At 38.9% G+C, this 23415-nt stretch overlaps 1 protein-coding gene across 2 annotated transcripts in view; it reads left to right on the top strand.

The window, feature by feature from the left end:
• Positions 1 to 23415, top strand: part of ILRUN (inflammation and lipid regulator with UBA-like and NBR1-like domains) — a 96641-nt gene that overhangs the window by 26516 nt on the left and 46710 nt on the right. Inside the window, exons 2-3 of one of the 2 annotated variants that reach the window (XM_043591212.1) lie at positions 11330 to 11484; positions 17096 to 17293. In XM_043591212.1, the coding sequence (XP_043447147.1) occupies positions 11330 to 11484; positions 17096 to 17293 (353 nt within the window). The remainder of the gene's footprint in view (positions 1 to 11329; positions 11485 to 17095; positions 17294 to 23415) is intronic. The other variant, XM_043591213.1, reaches the window with a different exon arrangement.

The following is a 23415-nucleotide window of genomic DNA, read 5'->3' as shown; positions in this document are numbered from 1 at the left end:
TAGCTGTGGAATGACCTCGCTGTGTCCTGAAGAATCATATGTGGAAATGAGAGCATTGTCTTAACAAGTAACAACTACAAATGCTGTCATATCTCTCCCCAATGGGATATGATTCTAGTCAGGTCCAGCTATCATACTTTGACTTATTGTTAAAGGTGCCCCATCCCACCAGCTGAAGGCCTCAGGATGATAGCCGTGCTTTCCCTGTTTTCTTCTTGATTGGTCCAGATAAACATTTGCATGATCCTGCAGCCTGTAGGCTAAATGATAGTTGTTTTTTTTTTATTGTTATCATTCCTCTACCCTCTCTAATATAATCCCATCATGAGAGGAAAAGCAGATAAAAAGGAGAAAGGAAAAATACTATATTTTGGTTACAGTTTATTCCATTTATTAGGCACCTTCTATGTGCCGGGCACTATTCTCAGCTGGGGGTTATAAGCAGAAAGAATATAGAGCATGTGCTATCTTCTACAGGACAGGAGCAGTAAAATACAATCAACAAGTCTCGTGGTCACCTGTTAACTCATTTCACTGTTAGAAGATTGAAGGCTTTAGCCTGGCTTGCCCCCAAAAGATTTACCATGTCTGATATTACTCAGGACCATCCTTGAGAGGAGCACAGGGGACAGGATGGGAGATAGTTCTTTTTATGAGGGCTGTGCTGCTTTAGCTTTCTCCTTGCAATAAGATGCCACTTTTTGGACCTCGGGTTTGACTAGGAGTGTAATAATTACAGCCTCCTAGAGTGCCTGGGTGGCTCAGTTGGTTGAGCATCCAACTCTTGGTTTGGCTCAGGTCATGATTTCATGGTTTGTGAGTTTGAGCCCCACGTAGGGCTCTGCACTGCCTGTGTGGAGCCTGCTTGGGATTCCCTCTCTCTCCTTCTGCTGCGCGCTCTTTCTCTCAAAAATAACTCACACTTAAAGAATTACAGCCTCCTGATGATGGCACTCTTTTCAAACTTCAGTTCACTGCTTATCCATTGCATATTGGTGCATTCCCTTTGAAACCCAACCCCAGTAATATTTAGGTTTTTTAGTCTATAAGATTGCTGAAGAGAATACCTGGGACCAGGTTAATTCTCCTTAGTTTTGCTTATCTTCCCGGCTTAAAGGTCTCTACCTCAGGGCAGGTGGAAAATTCTGGATTTAGAGCTTTCTCAAACCTCTGTGGAATGTTATCCCCATAAATTTACTCCCTCCCCAGCCTTATTTCTGTCAGATACACTTTATAATGAGGGGAGGGAATGGCAGTTTGGGGGAACCCTATGCAAAGGTTTTGAAAGGGGTTATCTACATCCTATTCATCAGGGTCTCCCTGTTTCTTAGTGGCACAAGGAATTCACTTGGTGAATTTCAGCAGAGTAATTATCTGATCAATAGAGGTTTCGGATCCATGGCTTTAGGGCAGAAAGGCCTTTGCTTAATCATTATATTCTTGTCTTATTTGTCATATCTCCCCTCTAGGAGACTGGATTGGACAGGATGGAGTTTTGCAGATTGGATTGTTTTGTAGAACCTTACTGAAGTCAGCATAGTCTTCTGTGGGCAATTTCTTTTTGTTGCCCAAAGCTCCTAAAGCACCATGTAGCTTTGGAGTGCATAAGGAGTGTAACCAACTGCTTTGCCACACACAAGGACTGCTGGCTTCTCAGCCTGAGGTGGGAGAGGCCTCTTTTCATTTTGTCACACACTTAGGGTTTGTTCCTTTTGCAATACCTCAGTACTTGTATCAGTTAGGACTTTTTAGAAGTGGTGAACAGAACCTTGTCACACTAGCCTGAGTGAAAATGAGAATAATGAGGATACTGGGAGGATATCTTAGAACCTAAGTTAGAAATTCATTTGGGCCTCAGAAACAACCAGAACCAGGGACTTGAATGTTGTCAGTCCTCTCTTTTTCTGGCTGCTTGTGAGTTTGTGGTCTTTTTTCTCTGAAGACTGCTTTTCTGTGTCTTTTAGTCCCATGGGCAAAACATGGCACTAAAAAGCTCCCAGTACAGGGAGAGATTGCCATCTCTTTCGGCTCCAGTCCCAAAGTTTTCGGGGAAGCGTTCAGATAGATTCAGCTTTGGGTCAGGCATTCATTCCTGGACTATCAGTTGTGGCTTGGAGCAGACTGATTTATTAATACGTTATGTTCTTATTTTATATGTGCTTTCCTGTGGACAAGAACAGCAATCCCAGAGAGAAGAGGCAGCTCTTCTTCATCTGTGGGCCTTTGCACGCACTCTCCCTCTATTTAACTGCTCCTTCATTCCTCTAGGTGGTAAACAAGTCCATCAGTTTTGATATTATCTGGTTAATGAAGCTTTCCCTCAGTTACTAAGTTTGAATTAGGTGTTTCCTCCTCTGTACTTTCATATTCCTTGGTTGTTTCTTCTCTGACATTTATCACATTGAGTTGTGATTATCTGTTCCCAAATCTTTCTTAATAGATTTTACATTCCTTTGTAGCAAAGACTTTGTCTTATTTATTTTTATGCTTACAGTACCTACAGTCATGAATGAGTTAAAACTTAAAAAAAAAAAGAGTAAATGTTGTATACTTACTGATTGGCAAAGAAGGAAAAACTTTGTGCTTATAATATACTTTGACAGATTCTAAGATAAATACTGTTGGTTCCTTTAGTCCTAGAAACTGTTTGGTGGGATTAGGAGATATCATTTAGGGTGATCTTGAGCATACGGATATACCACACTTGAGGTATGGTGAGGTGCCACGCGTGTCTCAACTTGCTCTCCCACTTAACCCAAATCTGAGCTTCACCATTGATTGGACTTGACATGTAAAGTGTCACCAAGAGTCACCAAGAGCTAGGGTCTTAAATAGCGAAGGATCCTACCCACACCCAAGAGTTTGTCTGGCTTGTTTTTTTCCCTCGAAAATAGTTGATCTTCTTCAACATGCAATGCTGGGGCAGCTGGATAACCACAGGCAAAAGAATGAAGTTAGACCCCTGCCTTACTCCTTATACAAAAATTAAATAAAATGGGGCACCTGGGTGGCTCAGTCGGTTGAGCGTCCGATTTTGGTTCAGGTTATGATCTCGCGGTTGATGAGTTCATGCCTCACGTGGGGCTCTGTGCAGACAGCTCAGATCCTGGAGCCTGCTTCGGATTCTGTGTCTCCCTCTCTCTTTGCCCCAACCTCTCTCATGCTCTCTCTCTTTCTCTGTCTCAAAAATAAATAAACATTAAATTAAATAAAACAGATAAATGGCCTAAATATAAAAGCTAAAACAATCGCACTATTACAAGAAACATAGGGATAAATCAGCATGACATTGGATTTGGCAATCGTTTCTTAGATTTGACATCAGAAGCATGAGCAGCAAAAGAAAAACTAGATAAATTGGACTTTGTCAAAATTAAAGCTTTTGTGTATCTAAGGACATTATTGAAAAAGAGAAAAACCAGCTTATTTGTAAGTTGTCTATCTGATAAGGGTCTACTGTCCAGAATATATAAGGAACTCTTACAACTCATCAATAGGAAGATAAATGGCTCAGTCAAAAAATGAACAAAGGATTTCTCTGAAGAGGATATACAAATGGCCAACAAGTAAATAAAAAAGATGTTTATGGTCATTGGTCATTAAGGAAGTGCAAATCAAAACCACAGTCAGATATTACTTCACATTTAGTAGGAGGCTATAATTGGAAAAAAAAAAGTGTTGGCGAGGATTTGGAGAAATAGGAACACTTGTACATTGCTGGTGCAAACGTAAAATGGAAAACAGTTTGGTGACTCTTCAAAAGGTTAAGCATGGGGTGCCTGTGTGGCTCAGTTGGTTTAGTGCCTGGTTCAGGTCATAGTCTCAAGGTTTGTGGGATCCATCCTCCCATCGGGCTCTGCACTGAGCATGGAGTCTGTTTGGGATTCTCTCTCCCTCTCCTCTGCCTCTCCCCCCTCCCCTCTCAACACAAAAACAAAAAACCAAAAACCAAAAAAATACACACAAAAGTTAAACATAGGGGTGCCTAGGTGGCTCAGTTGGTTAAGCGGCCGACTTCAGTCAGGTCATGATCTCATGGTTGGTGGGTTCGAGTCCCACATCGGGTTCTGTGCTGGCAGCTCAGAGCTTGGAGCCTGCTTCAGATTCTGCGTCTCCCTCTCTCTCTGCCCTCCCCCTGCTCATGTTTTCTCTCTCTCTCTCTCAAAAATAAATGAACATTAAAAAATTTTTTTAAAAGTTAAGCATGGAATTACCATATGACTTAACAGTTTTACTCTTAGGTGTATATCTAGAGAAATGAACCCATATGCTCACACAGACAGTTGTATGTGAATGTTTGCGGCAGCATTACTCATAATAATCAACAAGTAGAAATAGCCCAAATGCCCATTAACAGATGAATGGGTAAACAAAATGTGGTTGTGTACATTTCATGGAATATTATTCAGCCATAGAAAGGAATGAAATACTGATCAACATACTACAATTTGGGATGAATCTTGAAAGTATAACACTAAGGGAAAGAAGCCAGACACACAGGGTCACATATTATATGATTCCTTTCATATAAGTTATCCAGAAAAGGCAGATTCATAGAGACAGAGAGATTAGTAGTTGCCAGGGAATAGGGGGAAGGAGGAATCAGTAATGATTACTTAATGGGTGTTCTTACTGGGTATGAGGTGATGAAAAAGTTTTGAAACTAGAGGTAGTGGTTGCACAACATTGTAAATACACTAAATAACACTAAAGTATATACTTTAGTTAATTGTATGTTATTTGAATCTCACCTCAATTTTTTTTAAAAAGAAAATAGTTGATCATGACATTATCTAAAGGCACTTAGAAACTAAACTTCTGTAATGCCAGTGTTGAATCTGCAGTGTCTTTAGAATCTTTTTTTTTTTTAAACTAACAATAAGCTAATTTTATTATCTCTGATGACAAGAATTACCCAATGTAAGTTGGCTCTGGGGTTGCCAGCTTTAATTTAGTGGTTTATATCATCAAGCACACAACAATTATTTCCCTCTTTCTGATTGATCATCCTTAACATATCAACCTCATCCCATCCCAGTAGGTCTTCTCATGTTTCCAAGGTGAATTCTACTTACTGAATTTTCTTGATATCTTCCAGTGGCAGGAAAAAGGGTTCCTTCTCTCTTTTTTTTCATTTGCCTTTTTATTAACTTTTCAAACCTACAGAAAAATTTAAAGAATTGTAGTGTTTACCCTTATACTTACCACCTAGATCCAACAGTAGTAAACATTTTTGTCATAATCTGTTTTCTCTGTATAAACATCTTCTGAATCATTTGAAAGTTGTAGGCATCACAACCCTTCATCCTTAAATATTTCATCATGCTTCTCCTAAAAATAGGCATTTAAAAATTTTTTTTTTAACTTTTACTTATTTTTGATAGAGACAGAGCATGAATGAGGGAGGAGCAGAGAGAGAGGGAGACACAGAACCCAAGGCAAGCTCCAGGCTCTGAACTGTCAGCATAGAGCCCAATGTAGGGCTTGAACCCATGAACTGTGCATGACCTGAGCTGAAGTCGGACGCTTAACCGACTGAGCCACCCAGGTACCCCTAAAAATAGGTATTCTTTCAAGTAACCACATACTGGGATACAAAAATAATTTACAAAAATTTTTACTAATAAGAAATATCTAATCTGTGTTTAAGTTTCCCTAGTTGTCTCCAAATGTTTTTTTTATAACCCTTTTTTTGTGTTTTTAATAAATCAGACCCCAATCAAGGACCTCAAGGACCGTGTATTCCTTTTGGTTGTTATATCTCTTTAAATCTAGAACAGTGCCACCACCTTGCCTTTTCATGGCAGAATGCTTGGTTTTTACTTTCTATTTGGAAAAGGTATAACTGCTGATGGTAGGTAGAAAGATCAATTCTAGGGGCGCGTGAGTGGCTCAGTTGGGCATCCAACTTCGGCTCAGGTCATGATCTCACTGCTCGTGAGTTCAAGCTCCGCATTGGGCTCTGTGCTGACAGCTCAAAGCCTGGAACCTGCTTCGGGTTCTGTGTCTCCCTTTCTCTCAGCCCCTCCCCTGCACGTGTCTCTCTCAAAAATAAATAACAACAACAAAAAGGATCAATTCTAAAAAGTAATAAAAATAATGGATCAATAGATAGCCAGGAAAAGAGGAGAGAAGAAACAATCTTGGACTTGCTAAGGCTCTAAGAAGTGGGTAAATGTTGGTGTGAACTTGCTCCTCTTAATGAAATGTTCACAAGTTTTTTTTTTCTCACTGTGTTCACATACTAAATAGTGGCATCCACAAGTTAACTTTTAGGTTTGAAAATATGGAGTCTTCTTTAGCCCACTCCTGTTCCCTACCTGCAGTCATCTTTTTGGTTTAATGAATTTTTAGTTTTTCACAGTAGTCACAAGTACTTACTTATTGACTCTTCTGGTCTCTGTGTTTAATTCCCACTGAGTTGACGTTGGAAAGCCCTAGTAAGACCCTTACCTATTTTATTGATCCCTTTTCTAGTCAGATTTTTCAGTCATTCAGAGATCATTGCAGTCACACTCGTGGGCTTGTGGCCTTAGTAGCAGTGTCATTGGCATTGCAAAGGTGAGAGAAACTTCTTGTGGTTTGGAATAAGTATTGCTTACAGTCCAAAGATGCTACTGTTTGTGCTTAACTTGATTAGTTCATTATTCTGATTTCCCATTTGTGCCCAAAATTTGGGTAGTTTTATTTTTCTCTTAAATAATTTGGATCTTTTTAAGTTTTTTGTTCAGAGAATGGAAAGAAAAGATACCTAATTTTATTTTCCTGGGAATCTGAGCTAATACTTAGACTTTTGATACTCCCTCTTAAATTCTGATTTCCTGAATTTCTTAACTCTTTTCTACCTCCATATTTTTGGATGATGTTCCTGACTATATATGCAGCACATAGATGAATTTTCTTCATAATATCAGTAATCTGACCTATGTATGTATATACATTGTACAAAAATAAATGTTCTGTGTTTGTGAATTTTTGCAAGATTAGATACTTGACCATTTTCAGTAGTTCAATTTAAGGGAAGGTTACAACTAATTTGTTTATAGAATTTGTGATGGTAATTATTATGTTCTTAAAATCAGGTGTTCAGGGGCACCTGGGTGGCTCAGTCGGTTAGGTGTCTGACTTCGGCTCAGGTCATGATCTCACGGTTTGTGAGTTCAAGCCCCACATCAGCCTCCATGCTGATAGTGTGGAGCTTGCTTGGGATTCTGTCTTTTCCCTGCCCCTTCTGCTCGCTTGCTCGCTCTAAATAAATAAAATAAAATAAATAAAATATTATTTTTTCACATATATGTATAAAAGAAAACAAAGTGTTCAGAGTGTTACTAGGTAATTGGAAAGTTCTGGATAAGTTAAAAGTTTTATGCCTTTGAATAAATTCTCCTAATAATTGACCGTCTAGCCTGGGGCAAATTATTTACCTGTCAGTGCATTAAGGCTTCCTCTATAAAATTAATGTTTGGCAATATTGCTTCTGAGTTACAAAACTGCACTTCATGAGAGAACACTTATCAACATCACCAAATTCTTCTACACTGAATCAGGTTAACCTGATTATCAGAATAGTTGAAGCTGTTGTGCACCAAGCCCATTTTTTATTCAAGTAGGAAAAGCTGCCTTGGGCTGATAGCCTCAGTGTGAGAGGCAGTTGGTGTTACTTACCCTTTTTGAATGTCCCTGGTTTGCTGCAGTCTGCTGGACTATAGGCTTTGTAAAGGTAGGGGCCTCGCCTGTCTTGCTAGCTGTTGTATCCCTAGTCTCAGGTTGAGTGCTTAGCACATGAATAAATGCTCATAATTAAATGTTGGTTGAACACCAACCCTAAGGCATTTACACACATTGTCTCATGCAGTCTGCACAGCCAGCCCTATAATGCCAACTTGGTAATATAAAATATAAGTCAGCCTTTTGATACAAAAAACTCAGCTTTGTAGATGAGTAAATGGACACAGATGCATAGCCCCTTGTTCAAAGACCCACAGCCAGGTGTAGGAGCTGCCTCCAAACAAAGCCAATGTAAAATTTTGCCATTTTAACCATTTTTCAGTGTACAGTTCTGTGGCATTAAGTTTATTCACAGCCATCACCATCATCTTGGCCTGTGCCCTTTTCCCCGTTGGTACACTGCCTTCCTTTGTTCTTCAGGGTGCTTTTGGTTTAATATGAAATCAGGTTAAAACTTCTTCGAGTGCAAACAGTGAAAGAACCTGGATGCTTAAACTTTCAGACTAGGCTGAATACAGAGTCTGTGTTCTCCCTTTTCCCATTTCCTCAGCCAGCTCTATTTCACGTAGAATTTCTTGTTGGCTAATAATAGCTGAGTATGTTGATTTGAACGGGAATACATGCTATCATATCTACTTGTTCTCACGTTGAATTGGAGCTGTTTGGTCTATTTCTGCCGTTACTTGGTCCAGTCAGGCAGTGATCTAAGTGGTCCAAGTGGGAGAAACTGTGTACCTACATTTTGAACTGTGTACCTGCCATAGGGGTTAGAGCGCCACTGGGCTAAAGTCCACTCTTGGCCTTGTACTTGGGAAGTTAATTTGCTTTGTCATCCTCTACTCCTGCTTCCTGCCAGGAGTCCAGTTTAGTACTTTCATTTTCACTTTGGGATTTAAAAGTGTTTCTTAATCTTTCTCTGGCTGAATTATGTATATAATACAGGTACAAAGGAATGGTTTTGTTGACTTAGCTGTGGGATGAGTTGGTCTGTGTGAAACAAGATTTGAGTTAGGGGGACAGATCTGCCTAAGGTAGTTGAACTTATTCATGTTTCTGCTGCAGTGGTCTTGAAGTCCTTTCTGATATCAGGCAGAGCCAAGTGGTGAAATATGACACATGCTGGGGATGAGAATTGGCAATTGTCCTGAGTGCACAAATAGTTTCTTCCCTCCCGAGCATATTTTACAGCCAAGTGAACAGAAAACAATTCAGCAGGCTACTTGCTGGAGTTCTGTGGCAGAAAAATCATCTTTACAAAAGGGTGGACACATAGCTTTTACACAGAGTTTTCAGAAGAACAAAATGCAAACTAGGCTTATTTTTCTTTTCTTCATTTTATCCCTGATTCCTAAGTGTAAGACTGATTCCAGATACACTCCTAAGGCCTGTTTGTGGGTGGTAGAGGCTGGGCGTCCCCAAGTTTGACCAGTCACGTATTACTCATTTTGGATCACAGTCAGCTAGCGAAGGAAGTTGCTGAGAAGACTAAAGTCCAAGCCTTCCTATTGAATAGTCAAGCAAACAGTTTGGCCCCTGGCCCAGCTCTGCTGCATGTATATTTTATCTAGTACACACACAACAGACAGGCAGTTGTTGGTGGTGTAATTCCAGTCAATACTGACTAATATGACAGGCCACCAGTGCATGAGACTTGACCTGAGGCAGCTGCTCTAAATATAGCCCTCCTTTCTGGCAGCTGCAAACACCTGGAGGAGCAGGCAGGCCCCCAGCAGAAAAGTATTTGCTGTTAATAGTATGTCTGTTGAACAGTTGTATACTGTCAGAGCTTATTTCATGCTATGTTTATGTATAATTAAAAACAACCCACTGGATCCATTGGCTTATGTTTGGGTTATGTTTAGAAAAATGCAATTTGTGTTGTTGTCTACTGTGGGGACTGGAGATGATGTCACTAGTTTAAGTAAGACCTTAAGAGAAGCAGTTAATGTAATTACTAACAATTTCTTTGATCTTTCTAATGAATACAGCTTGCTCAAACCCCTTAGTGGCCTTTGGTTTCTGGCATGGATGAACACGCTGTCAATCATGTGTTTCTGTTCAATTAGGGACTCTGGTGTGTATGCTTGGTAGTTCCTTCTGACATAAGGGGTTTATGAGTAATTAAAAAGAACACCAACATTTACAAAATGGTGCTTCCAAAACAGAAACTACAAAAGCTTATAAAACATGTAAGAGATACTTAACCTTTCTAGTAATAAGATAAAACCATCTTAAAATAAGAAACATCAATGTTTTAATTTTTTATTTATTTTTAAAATATTTATGTTGAGAGAGAGAGCGCGCGTGCACGCTAACGGTTGAGGGGCAGAGCAAGAGGTAGAGAGAATCCCAAGCAGGCTCCACACTCAGCCCAGAGCCTGACACATGGCTGGATCCCATGACCAGGTCATGACCTGAGCTGATATCAAGAGTCAGGTGCTTAACTGACTGAGCCACCCAGGCACCCCAAGAGAAAACCATTTTAAGGCCTTAATGAGATCTTCCCTTTTACCTGTCAGATTGACACAGATCTAAAATTTTGGAGGAACACTGTTGATGAACAAATGAGGGAATATACACTCTCATACATTCTTGGTGGGAGCATTCACTAAGTGTACAGCTTTATTGAGGGAAGTTTAGATACATCTATTAAAACCACAAATCCATGCTCTTTGACCTAGCAGAATCACTTATAGGAATTTATCCTACAGATGCATTTGCATATATATATATATATATATATATATATATATATATACACACACACACATATATATTTTATATATTATATATATACATAATATATTTTATATATTATATATATATTGCATATATATATAAACGATATGTGCTTAAGCTTATTTATGGAAGAATTAAAGATTGGAAACAAACTCATAAGTGGACTCGTTACGTAAGTAATGATGTATCTGTACATTGGATACAGCTATAAAAAACAATATTCGCTATGTACTGATAGAGGAATGTCTTCATGGGAATAAAGGGAATAAAGCAAAGGACAATGTATAATATATCACTAATTGTGTAAAAGGGGAAGAAGAAAGAATATCATTTGCTTGTATATGCATAAGGAAGTTCTGGAAGGGTATTTAAGAAAGTGATATGAACAATTATGGGTATGTGTGTATAGGAAAGAAGAGATAAGATGGCTAGTTTTCACTGTACAAAACTTTCTGAACCATCTGCATGTATTGCCTTTTCAAAAAATTAAGTACTTGGAATGTTTTTTAAAATCGAGCTTTTTTGAATTCCAGGCACAGTTATAGAGGAGCTCTCTTTTTCTTTACCCGTACTTGCTATCCTTGTGGGTAAAAGAGAGATTTCTTCATATTGTTGCTGATGATGCTGATGCTTCTTACTTTTTATGTGGGCACCCTGGGAGAAAAGTGTTGCACAGGTTTGTTAGTCCTGGGTTTTTCCCTGTTGTTCCTCAGCCAGAATTGGTGGCTCTGAAGATTTATATACCAAGAGCCTTCGGTTCGATAACAAGTCCTGAGAAGTAAGCTTTTTTCATTTGTTTGACAATTAGGATAATATACTCTGGACAAGACTAAAGTCTTTTGTCTTTTCTTTTTGTTTATAGGAACCTACAAGCAGCAATTGGCGCCTACTATGACTTTGAGAGCCCAAACATCAGTGTGCCCTCTATGTCGTTTGTTGAAGATGTCACCATAGGAGAAGGGGAGTCGATACCTCCAGATACTCAATTTATAAAAACGTGGCGGATCCAGAATTCTGGTAAATGGATAACAGGCAATTCTTCATTGCCCAGTTTTTTTGTTTTGTTTTGTTTTGTAGTTAAAAGAATTAGGGAAATGTTTTAGCTTCAGGAATGTGCTTTTGTAATTCTGAGCTTTTTCATATACATGATGCAGTACTTTTTTATGCTGGTGTGATGACCAAACATCAGTGAAATGTCCCCTGCTTTAGGTCAGGAAAAATAATTTAGATCTTTCATCCTTTTTTTTTTTTCCTTTCAATTTAAGTGTTGATGCCTCTAAACAATTCAATATTCATTTGATACCAGGAGCTAGGCCTGTGTGTGGTGATGGTGTTATCTTCACCTGTACAGTTCTACTCCATCATTTTAATTCTGCTCTAATTAATCTTCCAGTTCTTTCCAGCAGACTAGAGGAGGTACATCCTTGAATAGAACAAGGTAGTTAGAAAGAGCTGTGAGCATCTGCTCTTTTGAAAGCTCATTTCTTTATAACCATAAGGATGATTCTTTATGAAATTTCCTTGAGGTATCTCTCTACAACATTAATACCACTTTGAAAAATAGGGTAAGAAATGTGGGGATTTGTTCAGAATGGGAAAGATGAAAAGATTGAGAAGTTTTCTTTTAAAGCATTGTTTTGATGTACTGCTGACTTTAAGGAAAATTAAAAATAAGTTAACAGTAGTTCTTTGAAAATGGTATCTGGTAACGGTTAATTATCTTTTACTTATTATTATAATGACTTTTTAAATTTGAATGGGTTTAGTATTGCTAGTTTCGTCCAGTAACAGTGCTGCTGACTGGATGAGGATGCTTTAACTTTCTTGTTGCTAAGGACTGAACAGGGAAATTCTGAGAGATGGAAAACTAGGCAAAAGGCATATTTAGCTAAAAATCTGTGGGTGTGGGGGAACCCTGTCTAGCAAGGTGTGATGTGAGCTGATTCAACTCTTGGGACTCAAACCTGTAAAAGTGACCTTTTATTGACTGTTTACTTTTCAGTTCTTTAGACTTTAATTTTTTTATGATGGGAAAAAACTGACTACACTAGCCTTTTATATATAACGTACCAAATTGTTATTCTTAGTTTTTCTGGCTTATTTAGAAGTAACTCTCCCTTGGATGGAGGTTCAGTATGCCACTGAGGAAATGCATATAGTCTGGATTGACCCCAGTGTTGTAGATGATAGGGGACATTTGTGGCTTTATAAAATTTTTAGTAGCTTCTTCTCCCTTTTGGTTACAATGGTGTGGGGCATCGTTAGTTTGAGAGGCACATGGTAATATGGAAAAATAGGCATGTTTTCTATTTTTTTTGAAATTCTTTTTTTTTTTTAAGGTCGTTTATTTTTGTCTAATTTCTTTCCCTTTTGAGAGGGTCTGATTTCTTTCTCACTTTTCTTAATGTTGTGGGCTTTTAAAAATATTATAACAGCCTCTTTAGTTCAGCTTCTGTTCATCATATTTCTGCTCTGAATTACTAAAACCTGTTGTGTTGCTGGTCAAAACTCCTTTTGAAACCTATACATGAATAGGTTTTATTTCATGAAAAAATTTAATCTAAGACCTCTTTTATTTGTACTGAAAACACTGAAAACGGTCAGGCTTTCCGTGAGTTCTTCATTGCGTTTTTAAATATTGAAAGTTCTTAGAGTACTGTTGAAATATTTAAAATACTGTTTGGTTGCAGAAACCATTTTGTATTTCAGAAAAGCTCTTGATACATCCACTCACTCACTAGACAGTTCCTTGAGTTAATGGGAGATTGGGAGAGATTGATCTAAAATGGCTAGAATGTCAAATCAGAGCCCCAAAGAGCCTGCCTTTCATCTTGACTTGGAGAGAGTCTGTACTGGTGGGCCTGGCTGCATTTTCTGCCTACTTTTGTGTAGTATCTCCAGTTTAAAGTAGCCTCTGGGTCTGCAGTCTTTCTTCCTGTGAAAGGACATTTTTTGCTTGAACACCTCTTGAAAAGTTGGACAGCAGTTGGCTGGAGATTTTACCCTTCAGGTTACTTTAAACATGCAGATTTTTGTATCCTTCTGGAAATTGTTCATCCAGTTGTAAAATAGTATTGTATCTGTACACTAAATACTTTCCATTTGATTAAGGAGAAACTGGCGTCCCATAACTAAGGAATCAGTATGTTCTTAAAGAGTAAGAGGGAAAACATGCACGTGTACTGGTTCTTTAGCATCATTCTAATCTGGCCTGAGTTCTTTCTGGAAATAGAGTAACACAGAAGAAGGGCAGGCCTTAGCTATTTCTCCTCTGACTCTTTTCCTCTCATTCATAACCTTCTCTAAGAGATAAGTGCTTACTGAAATAGTTTCACAAATAATTTTCATGGCATCTTTCTGCTGTTATGTTTTAGGCATGCCAAGCATTCAAATATACAACAGGTGAGATTGATAGGAACTGCATGTAGCTGTCCCAACAGTTTCCCCAAAGAAGATGGATGTCACACATTGTTTAAAATTCAACTTTTAATACTGTTTAAATCCTTGGTTTCAGGCCATAGAAAAACAGAAGCGAGACATTTAATGACAGACGCAGAATCCCAGGATCCAAACCTTTGGCACTATATAAGAACTAGAAGCTTGGGAAACTCAATCAGGAAATCTTACCATTAAAATGGAAAGTAAAAATTTGAAACTGCCCTCCATGGTGAAAGTAGATAATTTTCCTTACCAACACTTACAGCTTCCCAGTTGTTACAGCCATGCTTTATTGTCCAACTGTAGTGAATGTTAAGCTGAGCATGTTACGGTAAACTCTGGTGTTCGTGGACTTTGGTGAAGTAGTTGAGCTTGTGATGTGAGAAAGTGGCTTCAGAGTCAACTTTATTTTTTGTGAACATAAAACAAGGGTTAAGAAAAGTCCTTGAGAGAGAACAACTGTTTTATCCATTTTTCTTTTGGCTCCTTAAAATATTTAATTTCTACCTTTCTCTTCAGTATGACTATAGAGAAGGTAATTCTGCTTCATCCATTCAGCAAATAGTGACAAGATCAATGAAAGTCCCTGTTTGCATGTAGCTTAATTTGAAATGTAATCTCCAAGCTTATGGGGGTTAAAAAGAATAGAGGAGCTTCACTGAGGTTTTTTTACTTCCTCATTGCTCTTTGGATGTTCCTTACTGTCTCCAAACTATTTCTATAATCACTTATACCTAGTAAGCCCAGGCTTTCTGGAACTGATAAGACTTTTATCTCATTTTTGCCATGTTCTCTATCATCTCAAAATTGCCATATTGCAGAATTTTTTTGTCTCGTATTTACTTTTTATTTGTTTGAATAAAATTATACTCCACAATAACTGGAGAATCACAGCCTTGATCCTATACGTGCTTATGGTACTTAACTTGGGAAGTTATAAAACACAAATTAGTCTTTCTTTTCTCCTAGATGTACCTATCCCCCATTAAGCCATTTTGTAACTGAGACTTAATTTGAAACCGTGTTGTATTATATTTCTCAAATCCAGATTTTAGGTATGCTGGTAGTCCATACAGGTCACCAGTATTTCTCTTTCCTCTGTATTAAGAACCGGTATCTTTGATCTCTTTAGAGTTTACCTATCCTAACAGGCTGTAAAACTGTATGTCGTGGTTGTGAACTCTCTATTGGTAACTCTCAGAAGGGAAATGATTGGTTCTTCACTTATAGCAGATTAACACTTTGGAGTTGATGGTGGATAACTCATCCAGTTTTTTCTTCTACATGCCTCTAGGTAACACATTACTAGAGTATTTGGTGTACTAAAAAAGATGAGGACTGTAACTGTATAGTTTGTTGATCATTTACTGTTTACCAGCGAACTCAGTTCCTCTGGAGTATGGCAGCACTCCCTATTTCGTGTAGCTGACAGATCTGACTGACTGGGTTGTTTGTGGTTGTCTGCTCAGGACAGCCCAGTATGTCCCACATGTAGACAGGCTTGTTTTCCTTATTTTCTTAGACATTCAAAAACAGATACATTCTCGGGTTTTCATACAAATAGATGTTGTCTTGTTTCAGGTGTGTGTGTGTATATGGGTGTGTGTTTGAAAGAAAAATTGTGAATTTGACCCTAAAACAGTAGTGTAATTTTCCTCTTGATCTTGGTCTTTAGAAAGACTGACATTTTCCAAGGTGCTTCATGCCAGCTGCTTCTATTCTCGACCTAAGACAAATATGCTTTTGCCAAGGCCATAGGCCCCAGACATGAAAAACAGAATTTGCATGTATTGCCAGGGTATCATCTACAGCCTTTCCACCGGCAGCACCTGCCCTTTGTGGTGTTAACTTGGTAGGGCACTTTGCCGGCAGGTGTGTTTTTTAGGAGTGTGCGACAAAACATAGCTCCCGTTGCTTCATCTGCTACCCCTTAAGACCCAGGAGCCACGGAGTGTGCTATTCATGATGGGGCTGAGGTCTCAGCAGTGGAGCTGTAGTTGCTTTTTTCTCTGGTTCCTTTTTCGATCGTGAGTCATCAGGTATATCAAAACCAGTCTGGCACTTTGAGAACTAGGTACTAAGGCATGCTAGAATACTCTTAGAAGAGAAATTTCAAGCGTGCTTTGTCCTGAGAGTCTGGCCATATCTATCTTTTCACAGTGGTGTATTTTTATAATGAATGTATATATCCCCCCAAAAGATATATAGAGGTTTCTGTCTACAGCAAAAAAAAAAGGAGTATATTGGAGAAACTTCACAGGAAAGATAACCTCTAGTCACTGTGTGGCCCTATGACTTGTCAGAACAAAGTATATGGATTTCTCATTTTGAATTCGTTTTCATGAAAACAGGTACACAGGAAGAGGTACGCAAATAGGATCTTTGTCACTTCCAAAGGAGGAAAGATATTCCAGCTAATGCCTTTTCTCTGTATTGCCGTTCCTATCCTTTATATAAGTATGTCTGGCTGCTGTCATCCCCCCTGAGACCACAGTTCATTGTGTTATTAACGAGGGGAGTTACCTGTTCCTATTTTCCCCACTACTATTAGATTCTGAAAAAGAAACTTCCACTTGACTCCTCTGTCTTGTCTTTGCAGAGTCTCTTGAACCTTGGTCTTTTCATAGTTACGGACGCCAGAAGAAAAGTCATACATCAGGGAAAATGTTTTCAAATGAAAATAATACAGGAATTATTCCTCATGTGTTTCATCCTCTTGCCTTGATAGAAAAAGTAGGGACAATCAGATGTATGTATTTTTACTTTGAATGTCAGCTTAAAAAGTTCAAGTGAAAATGGGCATGTGTTACCTCTTAGTAAAGAAAGCAGGCCTCCGAAGATGTGGGCCTGTGCTTCATTTCCATGGCTCTTCGTGGACATCATTCTTAGGTTCTATGGATTCAGTGTGACGTATGGCCTTCCCTGGGGTCCCCTGAAACACATCTTCTTGAGGAACTGCCTTGCTTTGGTCATATGTCCTTTATCTTAGCGATAGACTGTTGGTCAGAGGTTGTTAACTCTGATAATCCTTCTGATCAGTCTTGTGACATTATCTAGCTCAAGGATATGTGGCTAGGTTCACGTATGTGTGAAAGACCGAGAAAGAGGCCTCTTCTACAGTTGTGTAATGAACTGCACCCGGCATAGGACCACTAATTGCCTAACATTTTTTTCTTTTGCTTGAACTCAGGGGCAGAGGCCTGGCCTCCAGGGGTTTGTCTTAAATATGTCGGGGGAGACCAATTTGGACATGTGAACATGGTGATGGTGAGATCGCTAGAGCCCCAAGAGATTGCAGATGTCAGCGTCCAGATGTGCAGCCCCAGCAGAGCAGGAATGTATCAGGGACAGTGGCGGATGTGCACTGCTACAGGACTCTACTATGGAGGTGAGTATGTCCTTGTGCAGCCCAGGGTGAAGGAATTAAGGTAATATCTTCCAGCATTCTCAGTGTTGCTCACAGAGCCTGTCAAATTACATAACAAGGCATGGCCTGTTTTAAACAGTCACCCCATGCAGGTAAATGACTTGAATTTAATGACTAATTGATTCAGTCTAGTGCTCTCCCTTTCATACTAGGAAGTTAGTTAAAATTTAGCAAAGTGCATGAGATATATATATATCTTGCATTCTAAACAGTGATTTAGTAGTGCTGCTCTTTTTCTTACATAATCTAGTAGATGCTGTAAGAATACTGAAGGCAGTCCTTGCTCTCAGAGTCTCTAGATAGAACTCATGTGAAAAGAGATAATGCACAAAATGTGCACTCTTCTCCCAACCTGAGGCCCTGTCGACACCTCTCACTCCTTCTCGTTATTGCCATACTTTTTGAGCAGAGTGAGCTACACTGTCTCTTCCCTTTTTCATCTGTTCTTCAGCCTAGTCTGTTCTTTACCCGCTCCAGTGAAATGAAAATCAGACTACCCAGTTTACAAATCCAATAGGCACGTAGTCTTCGCACTAACTGACCCTCTCGTTGGGCACCGTACTCCAAATGTTTTTTGAATTGTGGACCTTCCTAGACTCACATGATATCAGTCTTGTTTCTCCTCCCCTGAATGATCTTTCTCTGTCTCTGTCTAGTCTCATCTTTACCCTGAGATTCCTAGATTCTGAGCTGGGTCCTGTTCCTGCTCAGTTACCTCATCCATCCACACGGGTTCAGCTGTCAGCAGTACAGCTTACATGGCGATGTTCAGATTCATATCTGTGGCTGCAGACTCTTTTTGGAGCTCCAAACCTGTGTTTGAACTGCTTATGGACAGAACACTTGGACATCCTGTAGGTTTCCGAATCTTAATATTCCCAGGCAAAACTTACATTCTTCTCCTCAGCACCCCACTGAGGTGATCAGGCAGGATCGTTGGGGTCTTTTGTTCTGTCTTACTGTCTTTCATTACAAATCAGTTCCTGTTGGTTCCACTATGTCCCGTGTCCTGGTAATCCAAAGAAAAATAAATGGTAAATAGTTACTGCCCTCAGGGAGTTCCTAAGTGGACTCAAGGCCAGTTGGATCTTTGGAGTGAGTTCAGGGGGTCCTGGAATCAGTGTTCTTCTATGTGTTTTTGCAGCCAGTGGAAACTTTATATATTTTTATAGCCTCAAGAAATTTTAATGTTAGAAAGGGTGTCTCATAGTGCTTATGTGACATCATTCTTTGCCTAGAACCTTCGTGCCTACTGTAATGGAGCCAACTCCCTTGGCATGGGGCTTAAAGCTCCTCACGATCTGGCCTCGTTTTCACTTTCATCTTCGGTCTCCTCTTCACTCCCCCACAGCAGCCCCCAAAGACGCCACATGCTTTCACTTCTCCCTGCTCTTGCTCATATTCCTATGGCCAGAAATCCCTTTTTTCTTCTTTCCATTAAACTTCTGCTCATCCTTGGGGCCCTGATGAAGTCACCATTGCTTCTTCCCCCTTCCTGCCTTGCTCACTCTCCTCACTGCTCCATGGAAATCCATCCCTCCTTTTTTCATTAATATTATGCACAGGCTTGGTTATACTTATTAACACATTGTATTTTAGGTGTTTCTTTTTTTTTAAGTTTATTTTTTTATTTTGGGAGAGAGCGAGAGAGAGAGAGAGAGCGTGAGAGAGAGAGCGAGCGAGAGAGAGAGAGAGAGAGCACAAGCAGGGGAAGGGCAGAGATAGAGGAATAGAGAGAGAATTCCAGGCAGAGAATTCTGACAGTGCAGAGCCTGATGTGGGTCTCGAGCTTATGAACTGCAAGATCATGACCTGAGCTGAAATCCACTGGTTTAACAGACTGAGCCACCCAGGTGCCCTTAGGTGTTTGTTTACTTACCCTTTTCTCCTACTAGACCGTGAATTATTTGTTGAATAACAAATGAATATGCAATCATGTATTAGAATGCAGAAACTATTTGTCCCTTTCCTTCTGGACTCTCTTTTCAGGCCACTTCTAAAAACCTTTGTACCTGCACAGTTGGAAATACAGTTGACCCTTGAACAACGTGGGGGGTTAGGTGTGCTGACACCCCCACACAGTCGAAAATCCATGTGTAATCTTTGGCTTCCCCAGAACTTTACTAATAACTTTGTTGACCAGAAGCCTTACTGATAACATTAAAACATTAAGTCGATTAACACATATTTTGTAGTTATATGTGTTATATACTGTATTCTTACAGTAAAGTAAGCTAGAGAAAAGATGTCATTCAGAAAATTGGGAGAGAAAATGCATTTACAGTAATAAAAATATGTATATATGTGTGTGTATATCTGTATCTATATCTATATATCTATATCTATATCTATATCTATATCTATATCTATATCTATATCTATATCTATATCTGTATCTATAAAGAAATCCACATATAAGTGGACCCACACAGTTCAAATTTGTGTTTTTCAAGGGTTGACTGATTTCTCCCACTGCTGAGCTCCCATTGCATTTTTTTTTCCATTGCATTTTCTCTTTACCTCTCGCTCCCTTGCCTCTCTTTGGCACTTTACCTCTTTCTACCCAGTTAATTTGATGAATGTCTCATATCACCTTTAAAACTTAAGGTGATATATGTCTTAATTTATCTTTGTAACTTCGAAAAGCTGAGCCCAATGCAGGCGGAGTGGAGTGGAGATTTTTTTAAATGAATGTCAGTGTTTTTAAGGGAGGGGTGTGACTGCATACGTGACTTAAAAAAAAAAAAAAAATCCCTTTGATCCAGAGATATTGCTTCCTACTGTTCTCTGGTGTTCGAGAATTCTCTGTGTGTATGTGTGTGTGTGTCTGTGTGTGTTTTATTGTTAAGATAAAAATAATTATCTCTATGTGGGACATTAAAATTTATACTTGTAACATTCCTCTCAAATTCTAGAAGTTGGTAGAGTATTAATATACTAGCTTTGGAGGCAGTAAAGAATTTAAAGCTTTTCTTGGTCATATAATCGGAGTTGTTTCTTAGGACTTTGTGAAATCTAATATCTTCAAGAGATCTCAATAATTTATCTGGTTCCATGATTTTCAAAGCATCTTTTTAAATCAGTAGAATGCTTTCCTTTACAAATAAGCATATATGAATGCCCTCTCAAAAAAAGGGGAAACATAAAAGTGAAACTGGTTTTAAGGCACCTGGGTGGCTCAGTCGGTTAAGTGTCTGACTTTGGCTCAGGTCATGATCTCACAGTTCCTGAGTTCAAGCCCTAATGTTGGGTTTGCTGCTGTCAGCGCGGAGCACACTTCGGTTCCTCTGTCTCCCTCTCTCTCTGCCCCTGCCCCACTCTCATGTGCTCTCTCTCTTTCAAAAATAAATAAATATTAAAAAAAAAAATGAAACTGCTTTTGTTAAATTAGGAGCCTCCTTAACCTGTGTTTGCCTGCTCTGATGACCTCCACTGCTTTGTGGAGTAGTTTGCAAACAATTCATCTTCTCTAGTAAAGAATTTAATTCCATTGTACAAACTACCACATTTCATTGAATCCAGATTACTGTTGATTATAACACATTCTCTGATAGCAGAGATGGTAAATTACTGGCAGAATGTGAATATAATATACATAAAACCACAACTATGCACATTAAAAAAAAAATAAACTGCCTTGTTAACCATGATTGGCTCTTCCCATTTTTTCTGTTCACTCTTAGTTTGCAAACTCATAGAGTGTATTATAGTGGTAAGAGTTTGGAAAGAAAGCCTAGGTTGCCTGTGCACAAACTTGGACAAGTTAGGTAACTATTCAATAGCGTTTCATCTTTCTGTTTTAATAACAAAGCTTTTGTTTTTGGTGGGTGATCTCTTCTATAGTCTTTAGATGGTCTTCTCTAGAAAGAATCCATTCTCTTTATTTTCATAATAACATGTTTCAGTTCATTTCTCTTCCTCAAAAAGGCTTTTTGCCACATTTAATAATTTATAAAGTGGACCCCCTTCCCCCATTTTAGATTGGTTGTACTCTCTCAGAGTCAAGAGAGGTGTTCTTGGCATGTTGTGTGGACAGTTCTTCCCTATGTGGGGCATGTTTATATGACCGTTGGCCCTCTCTCACTAAATACCTTAGCTTTGCATATTCATCTTTACCAGCGACCTTCTTCAACCACACGTTTCTAACTCCCTTGGTTGAGTACCACTAAGTATCTGATTCCTGGCAGATTTATTTTCAAGCTCAAACATTTTCTTTTACCTTCTTTTTACAGACTGTTGCTTCTTAGATAAAAGCAACCTGTTATCTGATACCTGCTGTATGTTAGGCGTCGTATTGGGCTCTGTACATATAAATCACCTTATAAGGGAATTATGAGCTACATTTTATGATGAGGAAACTGAAGACCAGAGATAATTAATAATTTGTCTAGGGTTCAGTGAAAGTTATAAATTATAGTTATAAATTAAGAAAAGTAGTTTTACGATCTTTGCTAATGAGTTTAGCTCTCACTGCTACATAGGGTTTGTGAAGAAACTTTGGCCCAGGGTGTTGATACTTGTCCGGGTTTAGGCAGGATGGGGTTTATGGTTGCCACATCTTCTCCACGTTTCCAGAGTGAGTTGGGAATGAAGGCAGGGTTAATATTGGTGGGGAAACTCTTAGGTAGTTGGGTAAATATCAGTTTATCAGTTGCCCAAGAAGTTCCTGCCTGCTAGAAGATGCACAGTTCTTATAGGACACTTGACTCTGGGGAAGCAGTAAGCAACATGAGGGGTTGTCACCATTTTAGTCTTGATACCAACAGTAACATGTTTCTCTCCTCCTAATCAAGTGCCCTCTTCCAAAATTCCACAGGAGAGCTTTATCCCTGCACTGTGATGGTTCCTTCTAAATCAGAGGTGTTCTAGTTGTGAAGTAAGCTAAGGTGAAGTACTGGTCTGGTCATCACATGCCGATGAAGATTTCTCCCACTTGAAGTGGCTCCTCTTGTTAAATAGTTCACATGGGTCCTTGGGGACATTGTATGTGTACATTAAATACTTATACATAATTCGTTTAGTTTCTCAGAGGTTAGGAATGGGACGTCCCCTTATTAAGCTGCTAAATCATAATAGGTCCCATGTAATTAGGAAACATATTGGGTGCTAAATATAAATATATTTATATATAAATACATATGTATATATATGTATATATAATTTTTTTTAATGTTTATTTTTTGAGGGAGAGACAGAAAATGAGCAGTGGAAGGGCAGAGAGAATGGGAGACACAGAATCCAAAGCCAGCTCCAGGTTCTGAGCTGACAGAACAGAGCACAGAGCCTGACACAGGCCTCAAACTGACAGATCGTGAGATCATGACCTGAGCTGAAGTCAGACGCTTAACCAACTGAGCCACCCAGGCCCCCCTTGGGTGCTCTATATAAACCACACTGTTTATTTCCTAAAACCTTGCTAAGTTCTTCTTCCACCTCCTCCTATTATGGAATGTCCTTCGTAGCCAGGTGATGCAGGATTGTCCCTCTTCATTCTTCTCCTATATTTTAACTGATCGTTGTTATATCAAAGAAGCTCTGATTTTATACAGACTTCAAGATTCCACACTTGTGTCTTCTATGTAGATGCTGTTCTTCTTGGCGTTTCTGCCAGTTCTCTTGCCCTCTTCCATATTGAACCCACCTTTCTTTTTCTTTTTTTTTTTCTTTTTCTTTTTCTTTTTCTCTTTTTTTAATGAAGAATAATTAACATAATCGGTATTGTTTTAGTTTCAGGTATACAACGTAGTGATTTCGTATTTATATACAGTTGCCACACATTTATGTGCCGTTATTTCTTTGTATCTGTGGGTCTCTTTTGTTCGTTAAATTGTTTTGTTTTTTAGATTCCACATATAAATGAAATCATATGATACTTGTCTTTGACTTATTTCACTTAGCACAGTACCCTCTAGGTCCATCCATGTTATCACAAATGACAAGATTTCATTCTTATGGCTGAGTAATATTCATTGTATGTATATACACATCTCCTTTATCCATTCATCTGTTGATCAACATTTAGGTTGCTTGCATATCTTGACTATTGTAAATAAGGCTGTGATGAAACATAGGGGTGTGTATGT

This window comes from Prionailurus bengalensis, chromosome B2, assembly GCF_016509475.1.
Source record: "Prionailurus bengalensis isolate Pbe53 chromosome B2, Fcat_Pben_1.1_paternal_pri, whole genome shotgun sequence".
NCBI lineage: Eukaryota > Metazoa > Chordata > Mammalia > Carnivora > Felidae > Prionailurus > Prionailurus bengalensis.
Note: the sequence above shows the minus strand (reverse complement) of the source record. Positions and strands in the feature narration are given on the sequence as shown.